General features: G+C 38.7%; 1 protein-coding gene across 1 annotated transcript; it reads right to left on the bottom strand.

Annotated features, from left to right (window-relative positions):
* Window positions 1–1,670: 1,670 nt before the first annotated feature.
* PLA2G4F (phospholipase A2 group IVF) lies at window positions 1,671–26,646 on the bottom strand. The gene is made up of 20 exons (XM_050335307.1): window positions 26,427–26,646; window positions 22,117–22,189; window positions 20,471–20,607; window positions 19,021–19,149; window positions 17,526–17,566; window positions 16,908–16,950; window positions 15,663–15,729; window positions 15,189–15,358; window positions 12,974–13,087; window positions 12,424–12,461; window positions 11,352–11,487; window positions 10,470–10,606; window positions 9,177–9,399; window positions 8,511–8,625; window positions 7,143–7,280; window positions 6,587–6,694; window positions 5,466–5,660; window positions 4,972–5,138; window positions 4,522–4,708; window positions 1,671–3,233 (listed from the first exon to the last, which is right to left on the bottom strand). Exons 1-20 carry the CDS (start codon window positions 26,535–26,537, stop codon window positions 3,004–3,006), a joined length of 2,559 nt encoding a protein of 852 aa, XP_050191264.1. The 5' UTR covers window positions 26,538–26,646; the 3' UTR covers window positions 1,671–3,003.

Raw genomic sequence — 26,646 nt, 5'->3', positions numbered from 1 at the left:
GTGTTTCAATGGACCTTGTATGATATATAAAAAAGACTGAAAGGGTTGCATTAAATCCACCAGGTGCAGACAGTGACAGAATAATCAGGAAAAGTTACATGAACTTCCCTTTCTCTAAACTATCACAAAGCAGAGCCACAAAACATTTCCCAGATCCTCATGATAAATGTTCTCTGTCTAAAACCAAAAGCCACAACTACAACATAGTAAAGACTACCTCGAGGGCACCACTTCATCTTCTACATCCTGGTAAAAGAAGAAAATTTATCAAGTAAAATTTCATAGTGTTCCAAAGTAGTTCATGTCCTGCAGAACACCATACTTGAAATAAAGTTTGGATATGAGAAAGACAGGTTAGTCTGCAGGCTATTTTTGTATACATCTTGTTTCCACGCTAGCATGCAGCCTGCATGCATACCTACTCCTGTAAAAGTATGGCAAGAGCAAGACTTAAGCACCCACATGAGCTCTTTCTCAGACAAAAAAGCTGGCTCATTCCTCCCATTATCAGGGTTCCTTTCCCAATTGGCACTCCTTTGTGAGAGAAGCTCTAAACCTGGTACCCAGGTTAAAAATACCAAAAAAAACACACCTCCCCAGAAAAACAAACATCAAACAAAACAACTCCAGACTTACCTGCTTCTCATTTATTCTTAATGTTCCTTTGACTTGGGATTGCCAGGCTGATTTCTCCTTAATAACTAGGCTTGAATTAAAATGCAGTGAGAAAAGACACATTCCTCCTACAAGACAAGGTGCATCTTAACGAGACTGAAAAACATGTGCCACAGTAAAAGCACAGACTTGGGGACAACTCTCCTGCCGCAACATGGAGTTTCAAATGAGGTGTCTACTTAAACATAAGTTTAGGAAATTAAAATTAACTATTAGGACCCCATATCAAGTTCCAACAAAGAAGCCCTGCCACTGTGGAAAACCTTACAGAAAAGCTGTGCCTTACATAACTCCAGTGTACATGCACATTTTGAGAAGAAATTTTGGAGAAAAACAGTTCACCTTCCTGTCTATTAGGTAATACCTAAATACGTATATCTCTACAGTATCCAAGCATCTCCAATTAGGAAAGAACCTCAAAACCAAAAATGTAGAAATCAATGAAACTATGCAGTTCAACTTAGAAAAGAAAAAAAAAAGTAAGAACTCTCGAGGAACAGAGGAATTCCTACCTTACCACAAACAAACATTCAAAGTCATGGCAGGTTGAAAGACATCTGAGACAAGAATACTTGTAAACTTTATGTGGAAAAAATATACAGACGTCACTCAGCAAATATGACAGATGTCCAAATCCTACAGAATGGGTAGCTGTGAAGCACCAATTATAAAGAAAAATTATAACATTAACTTGCTGTTTCTCCTATTCCAGCTTAAGTAAATAAGTGTTAAGGAGATAAAGGACACATCCTTCCAGATATCAAGAAAGTTTGGTCATCCAGAAGAAGGCACAATTTGAAATAGATCTAAAAAATAAGTTTTGAGCCATGGTTCCTCAGATAGAAGTCTCACAATGAAAAGTTTACTTTCTACTGCTGTGCAACATCAGCCTGACATAGACTCAGTAATTCTTATGCCACTGTCAGGTACCCTGATGCAATAAAAGAAACTATGCAATATAGTATTACATTGACCCTCTTGCTTACTTTTTATTGAAATAAGGAAAAATATATGAAGACAAGTGTTTATAAGAAAAACTGTGAAAAACATGTGTGAAAAACTAATATTTATTAAAAGAGAAACACATTAAAAAATGTATGAAGAATCATCCTCATCTATAAGCCTTTACATTCTTTCATAAGACAAATTTCCTGTCTCTGGTTTTCAAATACAGTACATTCAAATCAGTGTAAAAGCCACAAAAGTAAACAATGATTGTTTGTCATTGTGTTATGTTACATATTTTCCAACTGCATAATTCAGTCCTTTTCTCTAAGCTTTACACAAAGTGAGGTGAAATTCCATCCCACAGCACTGCAGCACCCAACACTGGTTTTATTCATTCACATTTGTAAGGTGTGCCTTGACTATTGATGTTTCTAAAATATATAAGACAAGCAAATTCCTCCAACAAAGGTCTGGCTGAATTGCACACTGAAGTGTATGGTAGAAAATATGTAATTCAAACCTTCAAAGGAGCCTTCCTTCCTCTTATGCACAAAGAGAAAGATGAGACTTATAGTACTTTCATCATCTCATGATGATTAAACTGTAGGAAGAAGCACTACAATCCCACAATGTGGTTTTAATTGTTAGACATAAAAAAGCAAATATTTATTTCCTCAAAAACAAATTGTTTATGAAAATAAACAACATCGATTTTCTGTACTCAATACTGATTTTCTGGTAGACTAAAAGCCATTCAAACCCTTGAGAAGGGTAGGAAGGAAATAGCATAAAGATCTTTGAAATCATGAATGGTGAAAATAGAAAGCAAGTCATGACTGTTAGGTCTTGAAAGTATGCAGGCATTAGCCAGTTAGAAGTTGAAAGCAAAAGGACACATCTCTCTCAGTGTATGTGTATCTGTGGAGTTACTTCCAAGATGATGTAAATTGTAAAAGTTCATGAAGGGAGGTTCAAAAAGCAAGAGAGGTAAAAGTACAGAAGGAATCAGTGTTTCCTCAAACACTAACACACCTTGGACAAAAAGAGGTGCATCGTTCAGTGGAGTTTGGAAGATTATTCTCCAGATGCTGGAACTGTTTGAATAGACCACCCTAATCATCTGGCATCAGCCACTGTAAATTGAGATACTGGGCTAGGTGATTCCTTACTCTTCCCCACACAAGGAAGCAACATCCATATTGTACAGTACATCCCTTGAGTTTTCATCAGAGCACGTTATCTGGAATGAATTTTCAGTGTCACATGTACTACTCCCTTGCCAAGAAGATAATTTCCAGCTATTTGTTTTCAGTATTCTGTCTTGAACCTCATGGTTTTTGTACACTGCAGCCTCTCTGTATCCTCAGCTCTGGAAGCCGCTCATGTATTGGACTTATTGATGACCTTCTTCAACTTTCTCCTTTGCAGAGCCAAGTTCAGGGTCTTGAAGAGAGTGTCCTTGCTGTTCAGAACATTGTAGCGATTCACTTCCACCAACCTGCTGAAATCATAGGGCTCAAAGGTGAAATTTAGTGTACGGTAAGGAGAATCCTTTGACTCAATGATGAAGTCACCAAAGGATTTCTCTTCTTCTGACTCACGTTCAACTCCTGCAAGAAGGAAAAAAAAAAAATCACAAAAAATCCCCCAGCCATGGTAGACTCATTTTAGTTCAATTCTGCTAGGAGTATATCACAGATAATTCTACTGAACCTTAACTTTCCCCAAAGCTCCTCTGCAGAGACTTCAGTTCCTTCCAAAATACCTGGAAGCTGAAGGTAAAGTGCTATTAACCTATTTCCACTAGGCTCCAAAATACAGTACTGAAAGACATTCTCATTGTGATAAATTGTTCAGTTCATCTACGATTATCATGCTTAAAATAGGAAATATAAAGCTCAATTCTTCCTGGAAATACTGTTCTACACTAAAATAAAAGACACACCATGAGTTCAACTGCCCTTAGGATGCTAGTATAAACTCTTCAAAATATGGTAAGTCGTTTCTTTAGCACCCTGCCTCTTGAATTTAAATGCCATCTTGAAAGGTGAATATTAAAGTAGTTTGCTAAAAACACTTTGCTTGTTGCTGTTAGAGAAATAACAGTCTTGAGTCACATTCAAGCCTAACACTTTGAAACCCTTCATCAGTGATGAGGAAATGCAGCCAGGGCCTGGCAATCATTATGGCATTAATACAGACAGCATTAACAGTGTGCCTTACACCCCCTTGCCTGCACCGGTCCTGCATGTTCTTTCCTATGTATTCCAACAGTTTTCTTCAGGATGCTGTTTTGTCCCACATAGGAGAAAAAGGACATTAATTTTTTTGCCTGTCTCTTTTTAAAGGTAAATAGCTCCACGTTTCATCCCAGTGTTCTTGCCTGATAGACTTTACAGCCTATATGAATCACATCAAATGATTAAAGGATCATTTATCACTTGATCTCACACTACAAGGGCACAGGCCACTTAACATGAGTTACATGATCTGACATACAGATTGGTCCCCAATACCTCGCTGCTTAGTGGTTTATTCCTATTCAATAAACAAATGAACTCCTTACTTAATCTGATTATTAGTTCCTTCCTATATATTCAGAGTAACTAGAAGTAACAAAATCAGACATCAGGGCAGAAAGGTTCAGAAAGAAGCAAAAATTTAGCCTAATTTTGATTCTTCCAGCCCTTAGATTTTATTTTTTCGTCAGCCTCTTCTCCCACTCTCCCTTCCAAAAAACTAGTGGAAACTCATTCCACCTTAAAGATAAATAACAATTTAATAACTACAGGGTAATACTAAGACGAATGAAAAGAGGAGCACTGAGTCCACTGAATTTTCTCCATCAACACACCCAAAGGATTATTAGAAGAGCTCTTTAAGATATAGCTCCCTTACCTGGAGCCTTGTATTTCTGGAAGGTGTCATTCACTAATGGGAAATGGACTACAATTGGAGCCTTTGGATTATTATCATCCACAAACACGTAACACTCCTTTGGCTTCTTTTCATCTTCATCACTAAATTTGATTTTTGGAAAAGGAATGTCCCGCTCCTCACAATATTTCTGAGTCAGCTCTAAAACCTGTTGTCAAAGAATAAAAAGTAATTGCAATAGAATACCAGCTACTCCTCTAAGATCACCTAACTACAATCCTCCAGTTGATCTTTAAGGTCCCTTCTAACCCAGGCTATTCTATGATTCCATGAAAGACCTAAGGATTTATTTTAATTCATTTGTTAATTAGAGTGTGTATTCAACATCAACTGATCTTCTGCCATTTTGAATATGATTCTGTGCTTTTATGTTCATGTAATAATGTTCTGCTACATCTCTCGCTCTCTCACCTCAAATGGAGCTTCCCAGGAAAAATTGAATGACAAGATAACATCCACATCCCTCTCTGGCTGAAGTACCAAAGGAAAGGGAGAGTTGATGGAAAATCCACCATCCACTAAATACAAGCTCTCTTCCATGGGGGTCAGCTGGTTGGGAAATGCATCCAGATGAGTACCTGTAAGACACTCCAAGTAACACAAGTGACTATATTGGTTCATTATACACCTCTCAGTAAAAGCAACAAACAAAGCTTATGTTGGTGTTATAATAAGAAAGAAGACATTCCAACATGCACCTACATCTGGGATTGACCTATGAACTCTCATGATGAGCTTGCTTTATAGGACAGAACAAACACAATGGATCAATTTTTTTGTTATGGTGTAAGAAAGGGTATCTTCCCTGACTTCAGTGGAACAAAGTCAAGCTCACTTATGTTCTGTGACATTGAGGAAGTATAAACACACTATTTAATATCCCAGATACACATAGACTCATTTACCTTTCCAAGTCACAAACTTCTTGATGTTAACATAATCTTTATGAAGATACAATCCCTTCATGAAGTTGAAAGTTTCTCCACATGTGACCCGGGACTTGAAGAAATCCTGAAAAATTTGTAGCAAGGGGCCCCCAGGTATAACCAAGCGAGTCTTCAGTCGTGCTGGGTCTCGGAAATGGAATCTTCGGCAGTCATCTGCAGAAGTCACAGAAGGATGCAGAACACAAACCAAATGCTTGTCCAGCTCCAATATTTCAATCAGACCTTTTTCTATAATATTTAACCAGCTGTCCTAGGGCTGAATTTGTCCTCCAATGAGAGTATTGTAATGAAATGTAAATGAGCTGCATGTGCATCTCATAGTCAGATGATTTACTTGCCCTGTTTAACGGGAATAGCATTACTCATAAATCATTGTCCATATTAATTTCTACCAACACAAAGAAACCCTTGTTACCAAGTGACAACCACTTCTGTCACATAAGACAACATCAGTCAAGCGCAGACAGTAGCATTTGTAGTTACACAACAACAAAAAGGGTGGGGTAGGGGGCCCAACTAGGGCTGTAGAGGCAGAGAAGAAAAAAATCTCTTCTTCCACTAGTTATTACAAGGCTATAACTATGCACAGGAATAACTTTCAGCCTTTAAAACACTTCCTTTTCACTGCTAAGGGGGAAACGTATAAATGGAGATCAGTGCATAAACATATAAACAGCTTACCAAAAATTACAAAAAGCAGGACAAGGGGGAAACTGAAAGTCTTTTTTCCACCTCCTGCTTAGCAGTCCAGCTTCTATTCTTCCTCTTCTCACAATTACAACTCCCACACTGTAATATGTCTTTAAGACAGCTCCCAGAACTAGCCCAAATTTATAGTCAGATACAAATTTTTTTAAAAAGACAAAACAGAAAGTGTATTAAAAAAAAACGTAGTTCCTCTCTTCACCATATGTGTGAACAAAGGGAATAACACACGGGAAAAGAGAGGTCTGTCCAAATCCATCCTTAATGCTAACTCTTGAAACCTACACACAGCACATTTTTGAGTCATATTATTGTGATTAGTCCAAAACCATCAATCTTTTGAAAAATCCAGCTATTTTCATGTATGCTCTTACCTACAACTTTGATAACATCTTTGAAAGAATCTAGAAAGCTCAGTCCTATACCAACCACCTTCAGGCAGATGTCATCCAAGCTTGCCGCAAAAGCACTGCCCCACATTCCTGCAGGAGACGTGGAAGAATTTAGTACTCCAAAGGCTTTACACCATGTAACCAAAAGGTCTATAATTCTGTTGCCTTTTGTCATGGGAGGAGGTTGTCACTTGATCCCTACTATTCTAACAGGTGATGTTTGAGTTAATCATGTGACAAATTCTGATGTAATAATATAATGCAGAAATTTTTCCTAGAGAAAAACATGAAAAAGACAGCAAGGGAACAGGAAGACCTACAGCAGACATTTCTGACAGGTAGCTCATAATAGAGTCCTCTTGCAGACTCAGGACATCAGACTGTAATATTATGAACCAACACTTAAAACTCTGGAGAAAGACTTGACATTTTTTACTTCAAGTTCTTTAGCAAGGGACAAAAAGGCATGGACTTGAGTCCTGAAAGCAGCATGGTTCCTTTCCATCTCCTCATTTTAATCATTATCATGAGATCATACCTTGTAGAAAACAAATCCTGGGCTCTGGATGTTTCTGGACAAGCCGTCCCATGAAGAACTCACTGTCAAAGTCCTCTGTTTTGACAAAAGCTCCATATTTGCGAAATCCAACTTCATAGGGAGTGAACTCACACCATTCTAAGAACAAGTCAGCAGGATATTTACTCATCTCAGCAGAAACATAAGTAAAAATATTTATCTGCTATTGTTCACACAAGGGAGACAGAAGGGAGTTTCCCTCCACTTTTCATGATGGCTATGGATTTCCCTGCCCCACTTCTCAGTAAGCCACTATCTATCATTAACAAAAAAAATCATCTATTATTAACAAAAACTCTTGTACTGGTTTTCATCCCATCTTGCTCCATCTTGAGTTGGCCACTACAGAAAGAAATTGCCTATTTTACTTTTACTTTAAACGATTTTGTTGGCTCCCTTTTCCATCCCATACAGAAGCTACTTCACTTTTCTCAGTTTTTCTTAACACTGCATACCACCTCTCAGAAACTACTGCAGTACTAACTTGAAAATTCAACTGACCCACTGTGTCAGTTTTCATTGTCTGCCTACCAAATTTTCCCCTTGTGCCTGAAAGATTTCCACAAATAGCTGAAAAGTAATTAGAAAGATCATCAAGTCCAACTCCCAGTCCTGCACTGAACAATCCAAAAAAACACAGCATGTGTCTGAAAGCATTACCCAAATGCTTCTTGAACTCTGGCAGTCTTGATCAAATCCAATTCATTTGCAAATTCAGGTGATATCAAACCCATTCAAGCTCCTCCAGAATAAAATAAACAAAGAAAAAAGTCCCCTAGAGGTACGCAGATGGACACAAACATTTGTGTTCGTGTCTCCTGTATCTATCCCCACTTGTTGCATCATGTTTAAAGTTTCAATCTTCATTTTTTTACTGTAAGAACTCAACCTTCTAAAATCCACAATTTTGATGACGCAAACTACAAGGTGGGCCAATCTATTGTTTTACATTAACCCTACAAAAATTATTTATTTATCTGAGACTATAAAAGAAAGTGGCCACCTAATTACCCAGGTAATACTCCAGTTCTCTGATTCAGACACAGACGTGTATTATAGGAATCTTCTCAGCTCCTGAAAATTTCAGGCAGTTTCTAGTAAAACATATGGAGTGGTCAACAATGTTGAATCTCATTTCTCCATTTTAGCCATAATGAAGACCTTTGCTATCAGGATGATAACACTCTGCCAATCAGTATCCTGTTGCCTCTTGCACTACCAACTGCTGCTTGAGCCACATTTCCTGTTGTCAGCTGCTCACTACCCAAGGAACTGGATAGGTGAAAGAAATTTATGGATTTTAGCAAACAAAAATAAATTTTTATATACCTGCAAAGTCACCACTGCTCATATTGGGTCTCACATTGACAGCTGCATAGATAGGGTAAGGGTTCTGGGCCCATTTCACTGCTTCTTGCTGATCAGACAGCTTTGATGGGTCTTCCTGGTCACAAGCAGGGAAGGAGAAGCACACTTAGGCAAGCTCTGTACCCATACTTTGATAATTGGAAGCTGTTGCTTAGCACTTCTGATTAACAATACTACTAATTCAAAGTCCCTTTTCGTCCCACTGTCGAGACACACTGTTAGATTTGGTCAAAATATTTCTGCAGTTGCGTACTTAGAATGTGTAGTGTTATTAATGAACTTGATATCCCTCTGATTTCCAATCTCAATTATACAAAAAATATTGCACAGTAATGCCATTCTGCAAAACTAATGTCATTCTCTCAGGTTTAACCTGCCCAGTACAAAAGCTATTAATTTAGTAACAGTCATTCCAAGAAAACTTTGCTTTTTTTCTATAGCAGTGATCTGTATGACTTGAAAATTCTTGAATAAAGAAGATATTATGTTTATATCACAGCGCTGTCTATGCCAGAACAGTTCACAAATGTGGAGAGTAACTGGTTTCTTGACACTAAATACATGGGTAGGTAGAGGTCCCACCTGGAAGACAAAAAGCAGTACACATCCAAACATAAACCCTTTTACCTTCTGTTGTAGGAAAAATTCCACAATAAGGCCCCACAAATCCGTAAAGGAAACTTTACGTCCACTACTCTCCATTGCATTCAGCTCCTGGAAATAGTATTTCAGTCGTTCTGGGGAAAATGCCCCTGCTTTGCTGCTGGACACAGCAACCTGAGCTCTTCCAATTGCATCTTGAAGGTCTTTCTGTGACCAGTCAGGGTCTTGATACAGTGTCGATAAACACCTGAAAATGCTTATATTAATGTCATTAGTAACAAAGACCTTTGTGTAAAGAATAATTTTAGCTAGTTATAATTAGTGATGCAGCACTTGAGAAGACTAGTTAAAAGACAAAACATCGTGAAGAGTAGAGAGTCCATAAATAAAGGCTCTCTGAACTCTAAAATGTGCTGGAAACCCTGACACCTACAGGACAACTTCACCCCCATTGATAACCTGCTCTCCAAGGATGTTCGAAGCATCATTTGAAGGCACACATAAACCATTTCATAAACCTGTGCTAACTCCAGACCATAACAGCCAGGATAGACTGGTTGCCAGCAAGGGTGCTACTGTATGCAGCAATAGAGGCCATGGCCTTCATCAGAACACAGGTCTGATTAAAGAAAAAACTAGTTTGGTTACATTTGTTTGGAAATGTCTCTGAGTCAAAAGAGACAGGCCAGATCACAAGGTCAGTGGAAGAGAACCAGATACATAGGAGTTAATTTAACAAACAAAGGTCTGGAAGGGAGGGTTACACTGTCAGGTTGCACAACTCCTCAGTGAAATTATTTCACAAAAACAACTACGTAAAAGGGATGACTTCATCACAAACTTCAAGAACTGAGTTACTGAAACATTCTAGCCATGTCTAACATTTCAGCACACTGATCCAGTCCACAAAAAGGCAAGACAGTGCTATGCCTCTCTTCAGCCACTCACACCATTTTGGAAGGTGATGACATAGTGGCCCATGTGGACATATTTCCAGTGACTTGCACCACGTCAGTTATCTTCTTGGCAAGAGTAGAGAAGGAAGGTTTTTTAAGTCAGTGCCCTGAGCAGTTTTATTGATGTAATACGTTTTAATATTCAACTGTCAGACTTGCACAAGCAGCAGATTCATATATTTAACCAGCATCTGCATGGGTTGGACATGATAGTGAATCCCTTAAACTCCTGTGGAGTCTCACAGGTGAAAACTGATAAAATATTTGACTTTGCTGCCTGACTACAGATGGCACAAATGCAGTTTTGCCTTTATTTTGCGTCAACACTAAGTTTCTGGAGTCATCCCTGCATACAACTTACCAAGTAGAGCCAGAAATCCCACAGAGATATATTGCAGCATCCAAAAGGCCCAGCTGCTGAAGCCCAGCAAGACTGCCATAGAATGATGTCAGCGCTCTCGTTCCACCTCCGGACCCCAGTACTGCTATGACTGGAACCTGTAGACAGCAAACTCAGAAGTCACAACTACAGACTTTTGATTGCCAATAAATTACAGACTAATCCCCTTCAAGTCTCATTCAAATTTTAAGAAATATTTTTTTAAAAAAAATCAATATTTCTATTTACTTTTCAAGTAATTTCAGGTTTGATTTCAGGCAGAACTCCTTTCTCTGTTTTGCAATTGAAATCTATTGTTTATTATAAAACATAGCAGGGTCAGTTAGGGACAGCGACTTACTGAAACTGTTATGTATATTATCCCACATTTACTTTCATACAATATATGTATAAGGACAAAAAAGGTTTATTATTTTTATAACTGCAGCCAAACATCACCAAGCAAGGTATCAGGCTATGGGCTATGTAGACATAACAGTGTCCTCAAATAAGCAATTAGGAAGCTATTCCTCTGGTCTGAGCTTCAATTTAAACATTCCGAAACAGACTTTCCAATCACAGTTCCAAGTCCAAAACCCAAGATACAAGAGTTCAACAAAAGAAAGTACATACATTCTGAAATTTCCATGTTTTGCATTCCAAAACACACACACACATACCCCTCAAAATTTAAGAAATATAACAACACTTGTGTCTTAAAAACTAAAATATAGCAGGGAGGTATCTCACACCACAGTGAATGCAAAACATGTTTTCTGTTATAGGCAAGGATTCTTACACTCTCTAATTAGCAACCAAGCATAAAGGATTTTATCAATCTCACTACAGCACTGTGCGCAATACCTCATCTTTTGGAGGGGATTCTTTTAAGTGAAGAGTCTTTCTCAGTGCCTCAGATACTACTTTCTTCCTTTTGTCCAAAAATTCTCTCTCCTCTTTACAGAGGTCAAAACCCAGACGTATATCAAGATCCCAAGTGCTGAAATAGAAGTCAAGAGAAAAAACACCCAAATTTTGGAGGATTTGTAATCTGCATGGAAAACAAATTTTTGTGAACAGAAAATCTGGGTGCTTATCTGAATTACTGGATCAAACCATTAAATTAAATTTTAGTATATACACCAGCTATTTTGTACAACAGCTTCTGGAATTAGAAATGAAACTTCTCCACACCGTATTTCTCCCTCAATGTTTAAATTGAAAATTTGTGTCAAACAGTATTCAGATTAAGCTTCAGGAATTTCACAAAGGACGAAAATGTTCTCGGTCAGTGAAGAAGATTGTATGAGGAGCAACTGACATCACTGTATTGACATGAATGGTGAAATGAGGGGAAAAGCAGTTTTAAAACAGAAGTTTCTGAACTTAAAAGGTAGAAGGGGGCAACTGAATATCAATTAACTTGCTATGAGTTCATAAAAGGGGAGCAGGATCTTCAGATGACTGCATATTAAGTGACCTTGTCAACTTACTAGCCAACTGTTTGGTTTTCACTTATTCTTTCCTTTTTATGCCTTTCTTGCACCCTGGATCTATTTTATAGTTCAAGCTCTTCATACACAGAGGTATCCTTTCCTATTTGTCAGCACAGCACTGAACATATTTTGGGAAATATCGGTACCTAACAAAACTACTTAATATTTACATCATCAGTTATTATACATTTAAGTATTAGGAACACAAAAGTTGTACAGCTCTCAGCAGAACTGACACCAGTCCAGTAGATAGTATTTGGAAATTGAAGAGTCAGAGCCTTAAGAAGAAAAATAATCAAAGATATTTTCTTTTACTCTATCCTGAAAGATCAGTGGAGAGAACAGACTTCGCCAGAACATCAAGGAGAGTCACTCAGCTTCTTTACTACACAAATAAAGGCCCTTCCTCATTTTTAAAGGACTTTGAGGTTCCCCCTCACCTCTCTTCAGTTTTCAAAGTCATATCCAAACTTTGTCCCTGTGAAAAGAGAGAACACATCTTGCAATTGATAGTAATTGCACAGGTGGAACTACTAAATAGAGGTTATGATATCAACAGAGTCACCAGATACTAACCAGAACAGTACTCTCACCCATAAAATGACATATCTGGAACACCTTTCCCTTGCACCTATTTCAGACATATTTAATAGTCTCAGCAGAAAGCAAAAATATACTCAGAGAGCAGTGTGAAAGAAGTTATTTCTTCTGCAAGTGTCTTTCTTTTCTCCTCCTCTGATAATTTTCTTTCACACTCTGACAGACTTTTTTGCTCTGGAAACTGATGAACTTCATATGTACTTTGCAAGACCCCATTGTGAAAACATTTTTAGAAGAATTTCACTGAGTAATCTCATTATTTCATTCTAGATATCCAAGAAAACAGCACACCTGAGAATCATGTCTAGCCTAACTTTCCAAATGCCTCAAGGCATTGGAGGAAAAAGTCATCCCACACACGTTAAAACAAATGCAAAGTATTGACATTACCTCTCCCAAAGAAATGATTCTATCAACTTTTTCTCCAATAGGAAGGGAATTAACTGGTACAGTTCCCAATCCCAGAACTGTGGTATGCTTTTCAACCTCAGGGTTCACGCCATCCTAATAAAAACCAAAATCTTAATTGAGCTCTGCAGAAAAAAGTTAAAGATATGACTTTCATATGTCAAAACAGCAAGCAATTCTTAATATCACTATAGCTAAATCTTTCCCAAAAGTCTAAGGTTTTTCAAGAACATCCTGGTTTCTGCTTGACAGATCTTTGTCAGGATATTTCTTTCATTCAAATGGGGGGGTTGGTTGGTTGGTTGTTTAGGGGGTTTTATTTGTTTTTGTTCTTTGCTTTTTTAATATACCTGTCTGTCACAAGCAAAAAATCTTCACTTTCAAGTACAAAACTTCCCCCAAAAATAGTTGTGTTCTGACGTGTCAGAAAGCTCACCAGTGAACTTGCAATCTGTCTTCAAAGTAGAATTTGGAAAAGATATCAACAAAGCAACAGCATGAGACATACATTAAAAAAAAACCCACAAAATAAGAAATAAGATAGTTGCCCTAGGGACAAGTGGTAGTATGTAATTTTAAAAACTCTAATCAATTTTAAAAGCAGAGAAAATTAAAGTTTGGCAGGAAATCCTTCCGTTTTCTCCCACGTAGCAAGTGACAAGCTCTCTTAATACCGAGCTGTGTGCAGATTCCTAACCTTAAAAGACAAGTATTAAAAAAACCTCTTATCAGAGGGTCACACTCAAACCTACACAGCCTACCAGGTGGGATGGAGCCCATACACCCATCACAGTGCTCAGCCCTTGGGAGGAGACAGCATATTGAAGGAACAACAGGTTGTCACCCTTCTCACACCAAGAACGGAAGTCAGACGAGGAACTACTCATAGATTTCACAGATGTTTTCTGACCAATAACAGCTGTCTTGAGTCCAATGTCTGACTAAGCTCACTGTCCTCCTCCTCCTGACAGGGGAAAATAACATGCATTTAGGTACAGGGCAAGCAACTCTACCACATTCCTGGCACTCTCCTACCTCCGGTAAGAGAAGAAAGGTCAGACTTTCATGCCCTGTGCCAGCTGTTGAGGGAGTATGTTCTGCTAGCTACCAAGGGGGTTGGGTTGAGGTTTACCACCTGGTCCAATCTCCATGGGTGAGTTCTACTGTGTTTTTGCTTGCCTGGCTCTGAGTTTTTGACCACTTTAGACCAGGTCTCTCTCTTCAGCTCATGTTTGCTGTCTAAACAACCCCATGGCAAAGTTATTCTTCATATACTTTCTTGTGTCCTCTTCTCCATAGTTGCCTCTAGAGTAGTCAAGATCACCATTTGCTGCCCAACTGCTTGTGGGCATAAAAACATCATAGAATAAAGAGTTTCCTTGCTCTCATTTTTGGTGGTAACAGCCATCACAATGAATATTCAGCCACTCTGACAGGATGCACACACTGCATGGGTACTTGTACAGACTGCAAAGTAATAGAAAAAGCTAAATAAACCTTTACAAGTGGCAACTGATCTGCCAGTTTCTAATAGAAAGGATTTCCTATAGTGTATCTCAACAGATGAAAGTAAAGAGGACTTGATGCAGCAAGCATGTACGGAGTTAAATTTTTTTATCTCCGAGTTTGAAGAAATTTTAAATTGTTGTGGAGTATATACTTTTAAGACAATTTCACCTCCTTACGTAGTGTCAAAGATACAATGTAAAGTCTGACATTTGTAAAACAAACAAACAAAAAATAGTACTGTGTAAAAACCAATAATAGATAAAAACTTATCTCTCTGCCCATAAATTCCTAATACCTGCCCAGGAAAAAAAAATACGTTAATTCAAGGCAAGCTTCTAGCCTAGAAAATTTTGGTCTGAGCAGTTACAACACTACAAAGTTGCATCCAAAAGGTACATCTGTAAGTGACTAGTAGCCTTTATAATAGTTGGTCCCTAGCACCACACAAATATTTTACTTCAGAAGAGACTTCCTTTAATGCAAGCTTTTGACATCCACAGGTACCTGAATAAAAACCGAAAACTGACATCCCTGAACATCTGAAGAAGTCTCTGACCTTCTTATGATCAAATCAAGGCCATTCAATGTATATTTAAGGACATTTTCATGGAAATAAAGTCACCAGTTTCTGAGTGAATTTATTCAAAAGTGGGCTGTACACTTCATAGCAGTCAGCATGGATGCTTACCTGTAGGACAGATATGGTTTGCTCCAGCTGCACTTGCAGTTCTGGACACATTTCTTTATCCACATGAAAAACAAATGAGGTTCCACAATCCTTCTCATTATCTGGTGTCCAAGGAATACACAACTGCTTTTGATATGCCCCTGGGACAGACACCTTAACTTCACAGCACCCTGTGCATTAGAAAAAAAAGTTTATACCACAGGAGCCATTTAAATAAATGTTGAAAATCAGGTACTTGTTAAGTGTAGCTGAGACTATGAAAACACAAGCAAAAATTCTTATTGTGTCGTACCCAGTAGAAGTGACCCCATACTATTAAGTATTAAAAATAAAAGCAAAATTGATTTAAAAGGTAAATTTTGTAGTCAGTAAATTAAAATGCACTGTAGAGACAGAGAATCAAGTCTCCCCTCTACCCTAAGGAATAAACACATTGAAAAGTATTGCTGTCTTCAACTCTACAGGTAGTCCTACCTTGCTGTTTCTCTTTGGAGTTTTCCTCTTTGTTAACAGTGCCTTGCAGAGTCAAGCAAGGATGAACCTATGTAAAGAAGAAACCAGCATCTGGTTATACAATTTTTAGTTCACTTCTTTGTTGAAGTTTAATTCACTTACTATATTAGGTGTAGTTTTACAGATGCAAGCTGTCAAAAAAACCCCACTAAAGATTGTTTTGTTACTTCAAATAAAGACCAAGTTTTGTTTCAGTAGGACAGGATTATTTGCTCTTCTTTCAAAATCAAAACCAGCCTTCTTATTCCAGTTACTGGAGGTTTTTTGCAACCAATACTTCATAGTTACAAGTTGTCAACACCTAGGGTTTTTCTGGGTTTTTTACCTTTTTTTAACCCATGTGTGATTACCTATTCAGAACCTGTTCAGATCCAAGCAAGCACTTCATAAATTCTGCCATGACTTTCTCTCCCAGCTTGTTCATGTCCTCATAAAATTTAGTCTCTCACACAATTCAATCATCACCCCTCTAGGACAGTAGATGAGATACTTAGTGGGCCACAACTGCCCTAAAAGGTAAGAAACTACTCCACTGCCTAAATATAAGACTAATTTGTGAAGGCAAATTGGAACACAAAAGCTTCTCTCCTGTGAAATAGTTTGCAGAACTGTGCTGTTAAATGCCACCAATTTTTCAGGAAAAAAAAAAAGTTAAAACTCTACAATTCAACCACTATCCTTTTCTCCTTACAAAAAACATGACACCAGTCCCTTTTCTTTGGAGGGAGAAAAGAGGTAGTAACACCTGTGTTTTTAACATATAACACACTGATTTTCTTAGGTTGATTAACCCAAGAAAACAGGGAGGCATCACCTACTTAGTAATGGCATCAATAAAAGCTTAGATGTAATATATGTTAAGGTTAGAAGAGGGACTAGACCTGGCCAGCATCTAGGCTAGAAAATACAATACCATCTTCAAGACTCACTTGCCTCCTAAAGACATTTTTTGTTTACATTTTTATAGCAGCCCTACTGGAAAAAAAAACCAAAACCAACAACAAAAAACAAACCACACCTTTCTGTGAGTTAGTATCAAGTTTTAAAAATTGAGGAAGATTTTTAAATCAACAAATTGAAAAAAGATGCTGGAGAGAATAGGAGCTATTTGGAAGCAGGAGTGGAACACTCAGCAATTCTTCCTACTAAAAACTTACCTTCAGGAGTAAATCACAACATATTTGATTCTAACTTCCATGTACTCACCACAAGGACTCCATTGGTCAGTACCTCTGTAGGGACATCTGAGCTGAGAAAGCAAGAGATTTAATGTAAATGAGTTCTGGTTTTAATTTGCTTCATTCTACTTTGCAAACTAACTGTCTGGATAAGCAGTGGGGTAAAAAGGCCCTCACTGTGGGATATGTATGCAAACACCAAGCATATGTCCCTTCGCAGAACAATGGCAGTCAGGAACTAAAAAAATTTGTCTGCAACCATAAGCATGTGCTATAAGAACTCCCCATCTCAGTTATTTTGATAACTTAGAGGAAAGTTGAGCTTAGATAGGCTATCAGATAGATTAAATGCTTATTTGTGTATTTTGCATGATGAACTGTGTGGCTTAGTTACTTAGGAGTGGGAAGCTTTCAAAGTGTTCAGTTACTTCTCATGGAGTCCAGCAAAAATTATTTCTCTTCTGGTACCCTAAAAACTTTGGTGCCTGGAGCATTATGGTCAGCCTTCAATGAATCAACTCAAACATCACAGGGAACTATGAAGCATTAGCCTTTCTATGGGCAAGACTGTCCCTGCACAGAAAAAGTAACAAAGACAACATATTTGCAGAGTACAATTTCATTCAGCTCTTCAGGTAAGACTCACCATTTCTCCAAGTAAAACTCTACATCCAGCTCTTCATTAGCCTTTGAAAACAAAAGTTGGACACTGGTGACTCTTTACCTTGAATATATAATTATGAGACATTTTTCCAAGAGATTAAGCTTTCTTCCTGTTACATACTTATAATAACTCCCCATTAAAGTAACTGCTTTTATAATGTTTCAGTTAAATTTTGAAAAGTTTACATTCAGGTCTTTACTTGTTCTTATTGTTCTTTAAACATTCCTCTCCTCCTGGACATATCCTATATGACCAGACACATCTAAGTTTGAAGACACAAGTGGAAACAAGTGAGAGTTGGCTCTCAGATCCATTACTCTGCTAATGAGAAAAAAATCCCTCCTCTGGCTCAAGTCCCACTGCAGCACCACCTCTGCAAACACCTTCTACATGAGGCTCTGTGCTTCCTCCCATTTATTATTATTTCAGCAGCTTGCACTCTTAGGTCATTGCTGTCTTTCTCTTCCACAGACTTTGATCCAGCCATCTTTTCTCCTACCATAGCATACAGTAAATGTTTGATACCAGACATAATGCAGCTTTTAAAATAACCAAGTAGAAGCCAACCTGGGTAATTTTCTTTACTAAAATTGGAATCTTCAGTTCCATAATTATGGATCAAGATGACTTAAGCATTTAGCAAATGGGTAAAGTTAGTGGGAACAAGGAAGTTACTAAGCTTCTTTCCATGATCACAAATCATTTGGAGTGCCTGTGCCACTGCCCAATGCCTCCCTGTGAACTGCACACCAGTTAGCCTGTTTCTGATCACATCAACAGCATTGAAGTTCAGTTTCTCAAGAAAATACATCATTAGCTCACCTTTAATCCTGACCTATTGTAGCAATGTGTTTGTGTTATTTACAAAATAGATCAGATTGGTGATGTGGCTTTATCTATGTAAAACAGGCTGTCTTTTTTTAAGTCCATAAACAGGTGCACAGGTTTGAGAGCAGCTGCTGCACACATCACTCTCGTGAGGCAGAGGTTAAAGGTACTGAACATAGTTCAGAGAAAATAAGCTTTTCTTAGACTTCTGACTTATTAGATATAGAGCTAACCTTTGCAGCGATAAACTTGTTTTCTGCAAACTGATGATACCAAACTAAATAACACAGTCTGCAGTCCCCACAATGATTACTGACTGCAGAAGTCGTTAATTTTAAAAGCAGTTTATGTCCCTCTGAGTCTCATGAAAAATCAACTCCCTTTAAATGAAGATGTTTTAACATCTACAGAATGACAGCAGTAATCTCAACTTTTATTTAGCTGGGGCATCCCAAAGGTTGTGGAAAACACATAAAACCACTAGAGATTTTAGAAATATCCCAGTTGACAGTAAAACCATATATGCTGTCATCACCTGTTGATTCATTTTTCCATTCTGGCTTCTACAACACAGATAAATCAACCAGCACATACTGCCAGATATCTGTAATGATGAGCTGCAGCTGTCACAGTTGAGATGGGGACTAACCTCAGGGTTCAACCTGAAAGTGCGCAGCAGGGGCCGACCCGGCTTCATGCCCCCTACATCGAAGACAATAGACGTGAGCTCGTCACTGACAAGGACATCCTTATCATAGAGGGTTAATTCCAGAATGTTCTAAAACCAAACAGAAACATACAGCCTAAGATCAAAAGACAGACACTTCCACAAACCTGGGTAGCTGTATACAATAGACACAAGTGTATTAATCAATACTCTTCTCCTTTCCCATTCCTGAAGAAAATTCACTATTTTCAGCAGGGCTTACAGCATAGTTAAGAAAAGAAAGCTACTAGTTGACAGCATGTAGCTAAAATACTTTCTAAGCTTCCCAACTAGAGAGAGGCTCCAGTTGAAAGTATGTGACAGTAGTCTCCACCCACTTCAGGCACAGATTTGCCTGAGGAAGCAATAGCAATTTCCACTCCTTCGGTATGATTCAGTCGAGGAAGTTAAAGGGACTGATTTCTTCCCGCTCGGCACTGTCTCAGAGCTGGTAAATTCAAGAAAAACTAACTGAAATAGACAAAATGAGTACATACGGCGCCCAAAAAAATAGCACTGCAGCAACTAGTTTTCAAGGGGATGAGTCTGAACTTAAAATCGTGCCAGTATAGTGTGGCAGCAGTAGCCAGACTGAGGCCTCATAAGCCTGAAGGGGAAGAAAAAGTTCACACACACTAAAGCTTAGCTTTCAATTTTCTTACCATTTAAGACAATTACCATTCCACATTTGTCACCAACCATTGTGGAAAGGTACTCCAGTGAGGGGGATAGTTTCCTGTTAATAAGCACCTTATTCCAAAGCCTAGGATGTTATTCAAAGCAATAGTACCATACTAAAACTGACCTTTTAAAGTACAGTTTCCTTCCCTTTACCATTAATGGTTACTTTGAGAATGAATGCTGACAATCTGAAGACTTTGTTTAATTCTCTGCTAGGTCCTGCACAGACAGCAGACATATGTACTGTTCCTATCCAAGAGTTTGAATTTTGGTTTTCTTCATCATAGGAACTGCAGGCAAAACTTGACCGCACAAACTAAGAGGCAGTGAGTAGAAATTTGGTTCCCATTATCCTAACTCAGACAACTACACTGTGAAAGTAGAAGCAAACATCAAATATAAACTTGTTTTATCAAGGAATATCCTTGAACTTTACCACGTAGTGCCATAACTTGTCCTTCCTCAGTTGCATCACAAGGATGTTTACAGAAAATTCTAGCTGCAATTTACATGAGAGTGCAGTTACAAACTGCTGTGGCTATCACTGGACATGCATAGTACAGCTTTTTGTACCACTGAAGACAACTGACACCTTGCAAGCAACACTGGTTTTGAGGGTAATAAAGAACCCTTGGTTTTGAACAAAGCATCAAAAGCAAGCCAGTACACAAATACAAATAGTCCAACCAGTTCCACAAAGCGCACTCCTTACCTTGACAGCACTATGGATTCGATACTGGAAAGTTTCATTCCATTCTGGGTTATCAGAGTTGTCAACAACCTGAGTTCGGGAGACTATGGGAGATGCAGTGGGCAGCTTTAGTTCCACATAGCAGTCTGCCTTGGACACTACAGCAGAGAGAGCAGAGACAGATGTCAGAACAACTTTAATCAAAACATAACCTTTCCCATGAACTCCTCATTTTCTAGATCTCACTGCATCATAGAAAAGTGTAAATTTAAGGCTGAACTTCTAAAGCAAAAGCCTTTAATGAAGTACATGTTCTTAAACTGCAGCAAATTGAATATCAGGTACCTATATTTCTTTTTCTGGTCATCCAACTCATGAAGCCTTTAATAAAAGAGACTACTATTTTAAATGAGGAAGATCAAATTTTGAAAATAGATTACTGCTGATACCAGGCTCATTGCCTCTTGTCTTGTCACTGAGTACCACTGAAAGAGTCTGGCTCCATCCTCTTAATGCCTTTCCTTCAAATACTTGATACATATGAATGATATCTCCCTGATCCTCCACTGTGTCACTAAGCAGCCCCAGATCTTTCAGCTCTTCCTCATGTAAGAGATACTCCAGTCTTTTTACCACTGATCACCATCCTCTGAGTTTTCAGTCCAGCTCCCTGCCTGCTCATCCAACCCATGCTTCATCAGTTTCTCTAGGAGAATCTTATAGAAGACAGTGTCAAAAGCCTCACTAAAGTCCAAGTAGACAACATCCACCACTGCTATACCCTCATTTAGTCTGGCCAGGAGTTGAGTTGTCTGTTTCCATTCCCTGAAAATAACTGATTGTCTTTGAGTCCTTCTTTCTTCCAGTTAGAGCCCCTTCTTCAACACAATGCAAGTATGGGAACAGTTCCTCACTCCAGTTGGACAGGCCATGAAAAAGAACTCTTCACAGTGTGAATCCATCCCTCAGCCTCTGAGGAGGGTTTTCCATTCCTTGAACAGCTATTTAGTGTTCCAAGTAGTTCAGTGTTGGATGCCAGATATAAACTTAAGGTAGACTACCTTACTGGATTAAATCTGAAGTAATTAAATCTCAAATGAGTTTTAAAGATCCAAATACCTCAAACATCCCTGAGATGTTTACACAGATGTATAAATGGAAGGAAATATATACCATGCTATCAAAACCAGGAACAGATAGAAAGCAGCTTGTCTTGGAATCAGTCAACCACCTACTTCCTTAAAGGCTTCAATAGCAAATAACAGGTACATGAAATAAAGCCCTACTACAGCTGAGAAAATAAACATTTGGAAGCTAGAACTGAAGATTTCTATTCCAGGTTCATGAAGACTGTTCAGCAGGAGCAAGGATGAGACTTGTCATGATCAGAGGGCTGAATCTAGAGAAAGGAATACAGAATAGGCCACAGTAGGACAGGTAAAGGAGCAGGGAAGAAAAACATTATCAGCACTTGGTCTTATTCTGCAAAGTAGCAGGCTTAATCTGCAGCTTGGCCTCACATCAAGATTTTAAAGTATACATAATGCTTTACAAGAGAAGCTTTTGTTCAGACATAAAGGCAAGTATGTCCTTAACAATGCTACCTGTGTTAGAGGTATGCAGTGAACAACCAACCTGTTTTCATAACACCTTGACTAAATACTTACACAGATCTGTACCCTTGATGTTTCTGGCTCGGAGGACTTTCACTGTTAGGTTGTAGTAAGGGTGCTTTTCCCACTGAAAAGAAAGGAACAAGCTAAGTATTTAACTCAGTTGCAATGCCTGTTCTATAAACACACTAGCATAAGTCCAGAGAAACAGATCGGACCAGCCAGCTCAAAATAAACTACTAATGAGTCTGTTTGGGAATCTCTGTAGCACTTTCAGTGTCCTGAAGGAAGACCAAAGGAGTACAGAAGGAAACTCAATTCCCTTTCAGCAGCACAAGTGATGTCACAGTAACTCCTCATAGACTTCAGAAAATAAATCCCTTATTCAGGGTTTCCTCTAATTAAAGACCAGTTTTTAATTGCTTCCTTAGTACATTCTTGCTGAGGGATAAACAGATACTGAAGCTGCTGAAATAATTATGATCATGACTCGACTAGTTTAAGACTGCTTGCCAAGGGCACATGCATGCTTGAGTAAAAGCAGACATGGTAAGAATCTTCACAGCATGGTCTCAAGACATAGAAGGCATATGCTGTTTACAGTGAGGAAAAAAACAACTAGCACTTTCTTGCAGGAACACAAACTTCATGGCAGTTTATTCCTTCTCATTCTGGACTGTTACTGATATCACCACTCTAAACATGCATGTGACTTTACCAACACAGATCAAAATGTAATTCATCCTCCTGAAAGCTTCTGGGAGACTATTGTTGGAAAGTAATATTAGTATCTAAATGCCAGCATGTGAAGTGGGAAAAAAAGCCCGACTGGATTCTAGAAGATCATGAAGGAAAAATGGGGGGGAGGGCAGGAGAAGACAAGAGAAAACAGCATGGAGTGACTTAGTACAAAGACTGCACAAAAGAATTGTGTAGGGCTCAGGAACAGAATGGGATTCTGTCTCACTTTCACCAATTAGGACACAATCCTGGCCAGCTAGGAACTTTTTCTACTCTTAAATCACATTTTCAAAATGCTTTTCACAAGTATTAAATAGTTTACATTCATAATTTCCTACATGGTTGGCTTGAGACCAGAGTTTAACTTCAGATACGCTAACTATTCATCTCCAACTGAATTCAACAGGATCTTCACTTACAAAAAAATGCTGCAGACTGACAAATGAGGCACTGAAACAGATTTCCCAGAGAAGTTGTGGATGGCCCATTCCTGTGAGTGTTCAAGGCCAGTCTGGATGGAGTTCTGAGCAGCCTCCTCTAGTGAAAGGTACGCCTGCCCATGGCAGGGCGGTTGAAACTAGATAATCTACAAGGTCCCTTCCAACCCAAAACATTCTATAATTCTATGAAATATTATGAAAATATATACATATCACTGCACACTACATATCACTAACAGGAATCTCAAGGAAGCCAGTGAACCTTGAACTGTTAAACTCTTCTTGAATATTCCTTATCTGATAAATGCAACTATACTATGTTTGTTAAGCACTCATGCACGTGGCAAGTTTTCCTCATTCTTAATCACGTGGAGATACTTGCCAGCTTTTGCAAAACAAGGTTCAAATAACACAATAAAACCAAGGCATACTGAACATCTTTGTACTAACAAGTACCATCCACTCTGACCAACAAGCAAAGGGTAAAAATTACATGCATCATCTAAGACACCACACATGCAGGTGCCAAATTAAATTTGGACAAATGAACTCCAATTATACTATTATTTGCAGCACTGACATGTTGAAGATACTCATTCCTTTATTTGTTTCTGGGAACAAGACATGCCTTTACATCTAATTTCACCATGAGCTTCACCTTTGAGATGCTAGTTTTAATTCCTTTTTAAACCTTTCCTAATCACTTTTCTTTTATTCAGTCACTGACACTACTTTCTCAGGCAAAGCCTAACCTCCTTTCTACCTCAACAAGTTGGGAAATGCATTACAGAGAGAAATTCAAGGTGGTGTATGCCATTCTCACCAACTTCCTAAAGTTGCTGCAACTCTTCTGGTTTTTCAGAAATAATCACATCCCCACAGCTATGAAAGCAATCTTCACTCACATAGCCTGGCTATCACCTGAAATTCACACACTGTTAGCAGAGGAAGCTCAGAACACCCTGAAGACAGCCTGTCTTTCTTTTATTGCACACCATCTGTCAAAATGTAGCTACACGCTCAAAAAAAAAGTCCTTTCCAAAGGTCTCTAAAAACCTTTGATTTGCAGCCAGTCATTACACAGCTGAGGATAAATTTTCCACACCCAGATCGTAATTTAAGGGCCTAGAACCCAACAGACATTTCACTGTGCTCCCAAGCCTGTGCTACCAATTATGCCAGAACCTTCTCATATGCCTTTTGTACTTATCTTTTAGCCAAGGCATAGCAAGGTCATAGCATGTTGCCAGGTGAGCTTGCAAAGTAATGAAGCATGGGAGTATCAGATATGCTTTATCTGAACGATCAAGGAAAAGGCAGGAAATCTGTATGGGAAATGGACAACAAATACAGGTGACAGTTCTGTCTATACCAGTATACACGGCAGCATACCAGTGTATGTGACAGATGCAAGCAACTAATTTCTATTTTGCAGCTTAATGATTTTTCAGAATCACTGCTTTTCCAGAGCTTAGGAGAGTCCATCTGAAGAAAAAAAAAGCCAACCCTTTAAATTCTAAAATGATGGTACAAGACTGAATTTCCACATTCTTAACTTCGCTAACAACTGTCTGTACCTTTCATCTAAACTGAAGGTGCTGATGCAGCAGCAAGCAACTGTAAAACTAGTCATCCCCACTGCAGAACCCAGTAGTCTTTACTCTCATATAGCCCAGAATAACTGTCTTTATACAGTGGGATGTAAGCATTGGGATCCACTCCACATCTCTCAGTGCATGTCAGTTTCATTATAAAAATGTTGTCATATAAATAAAATTAAAATATATATTTTGTGTTCACAGTTACTGGGAAAATCAGGTAGCTCAAAGAAATGTCCAGTTTACCAATGGAGCACTTTCTCCCCATCTTGTTCCTGCTCCCCAATAAACATGCTGCCTTTCCTTGTGGCCCAAGCGCCACAAGTTTGCTTTTAAACCCATAAGCAAACACCTGGCTTTCCTAGGCACTCCTCGCAGTTTCCCTCCTCCCCCAGGAGTGTGCATCTGCAGTCATGAAAGGAGATTTACAGATGCAGCCTTAAGAACCACGGTCTTTTGGCAGGCAAGATTTAATAGTTAGTCAGGTGATGAGTAGTGCTAGCACCTCAGTAACACAACAGCAATAGCAAACACTGGGCTCACTCTCAGTTTATTATTAAATTATGTTTGCCTTTAGAACTAAAGCTAAACTCTGGGAAATTAAAGAGATCTGATCGTGTTCAATTCACCTACAGAGCCAAAAGGGTCATCTGCTGCCTCACTCCTTGCTCAATTGCTATCAGTTAGACAGTACAAAATCTCTTCCTACCAGCCAGTCCAACTTCTCTAAGTAGTGTTAACCTTTTAAATTTTGTTTGTATAGTGAGCACTAAAGGGGAAATATCATATTCAGTGGTTTGCAGGTTAAAGGAGGCTAACACTAGTCTCTTCTACCCTGGTTTCTCAAGTACTAAATGACAACATTAAAAAGTCAACAAGATAATTTTTATCATGCAGCAAGCAGAAGTGCAAAAAGGCATACAGGCAGCAAGTAATTTTGTGACATTTAATGGTCATGTCAATTTTAAGTTGTATATTGAGGGATTGGTGTGAGACAACATGACACAGGTGATCAGATTAGAGACCAGATCTCCTAGTCAAAGGCTCCTTCACAAACATTTAATGTAATTCAAAACTGAGGTTCTTGGTCAGACTGTGTTACACAATTAAATGATTTCACACCACTCAAAGGACAAACACATCAAAACCACCTTATCTGTTGTGGTTGCACATTTTGAACAGGGACTGACATCATTATTATTTGTCTACTTGAGACCATTAATCCCCGTAGGATAAGATAGAGAGCATAATGGAAGGATATTTTGTCACAAGACATATAAGCATGGTTTTGTCTCTGCTAATGAGAAGTCCAGTATTCTGGACTGTCCCCCTTGGCATCAGCTTGTGTTCCCCAAAAACTAAGGAAACACAGACCTGCTCTGCATTTCCTCACACAGACCCTAAATTTAAAAGCCTGGCATCTCCATTAGCATTATCATTCAGGGCAAATTTTAAATAACGACAAACTTTTTAATTCCTGTGGAAGTACAGAACTGGTTTTCCACACGTGCAGTAACAGGAAGTCACTACTGAACACATTAGCCAAAGAAAGCCATCTCAAAGACAGCACTACAATTTGTCTTACCCGCCAGTGATAAAACCCAGTCTCTTTCCTCTCCTTCCTTTGGAAAAGCACAGCTGCCAGGAAAGGCAGCACTCTGGGTGGAAGTGGGCCCCGCAGCACCTCATGGAACATGGGAAAAACGTCTTGTTGTATCTGAAGAAAATCTGATAGGGACACCCAGAAAAAAGGAGAGTCCCTGGACGGCCGGCTGCGAAGCACTGTTTGCTACAGACTGGTCTGA

Source organism: Myiozetetes cayanensis, unplaced genomic scaffold, assembly GCF_022539395.1.
Source record: "Myiozetetes cayanensis isolate MyiCay16 unplaced genomic scaffold, myiCay2020 scf6-25, whole genome shotgun sequence".
NCBI lineage: Eukaryota > Metazoa > Chordata > Aves > Passeriformes > Tyrannidae > Myiozetetes > Myiozetetes cayanensis.
This window is presented reverse-complemented; position numbering and strand designations above follow the sequence as displayed.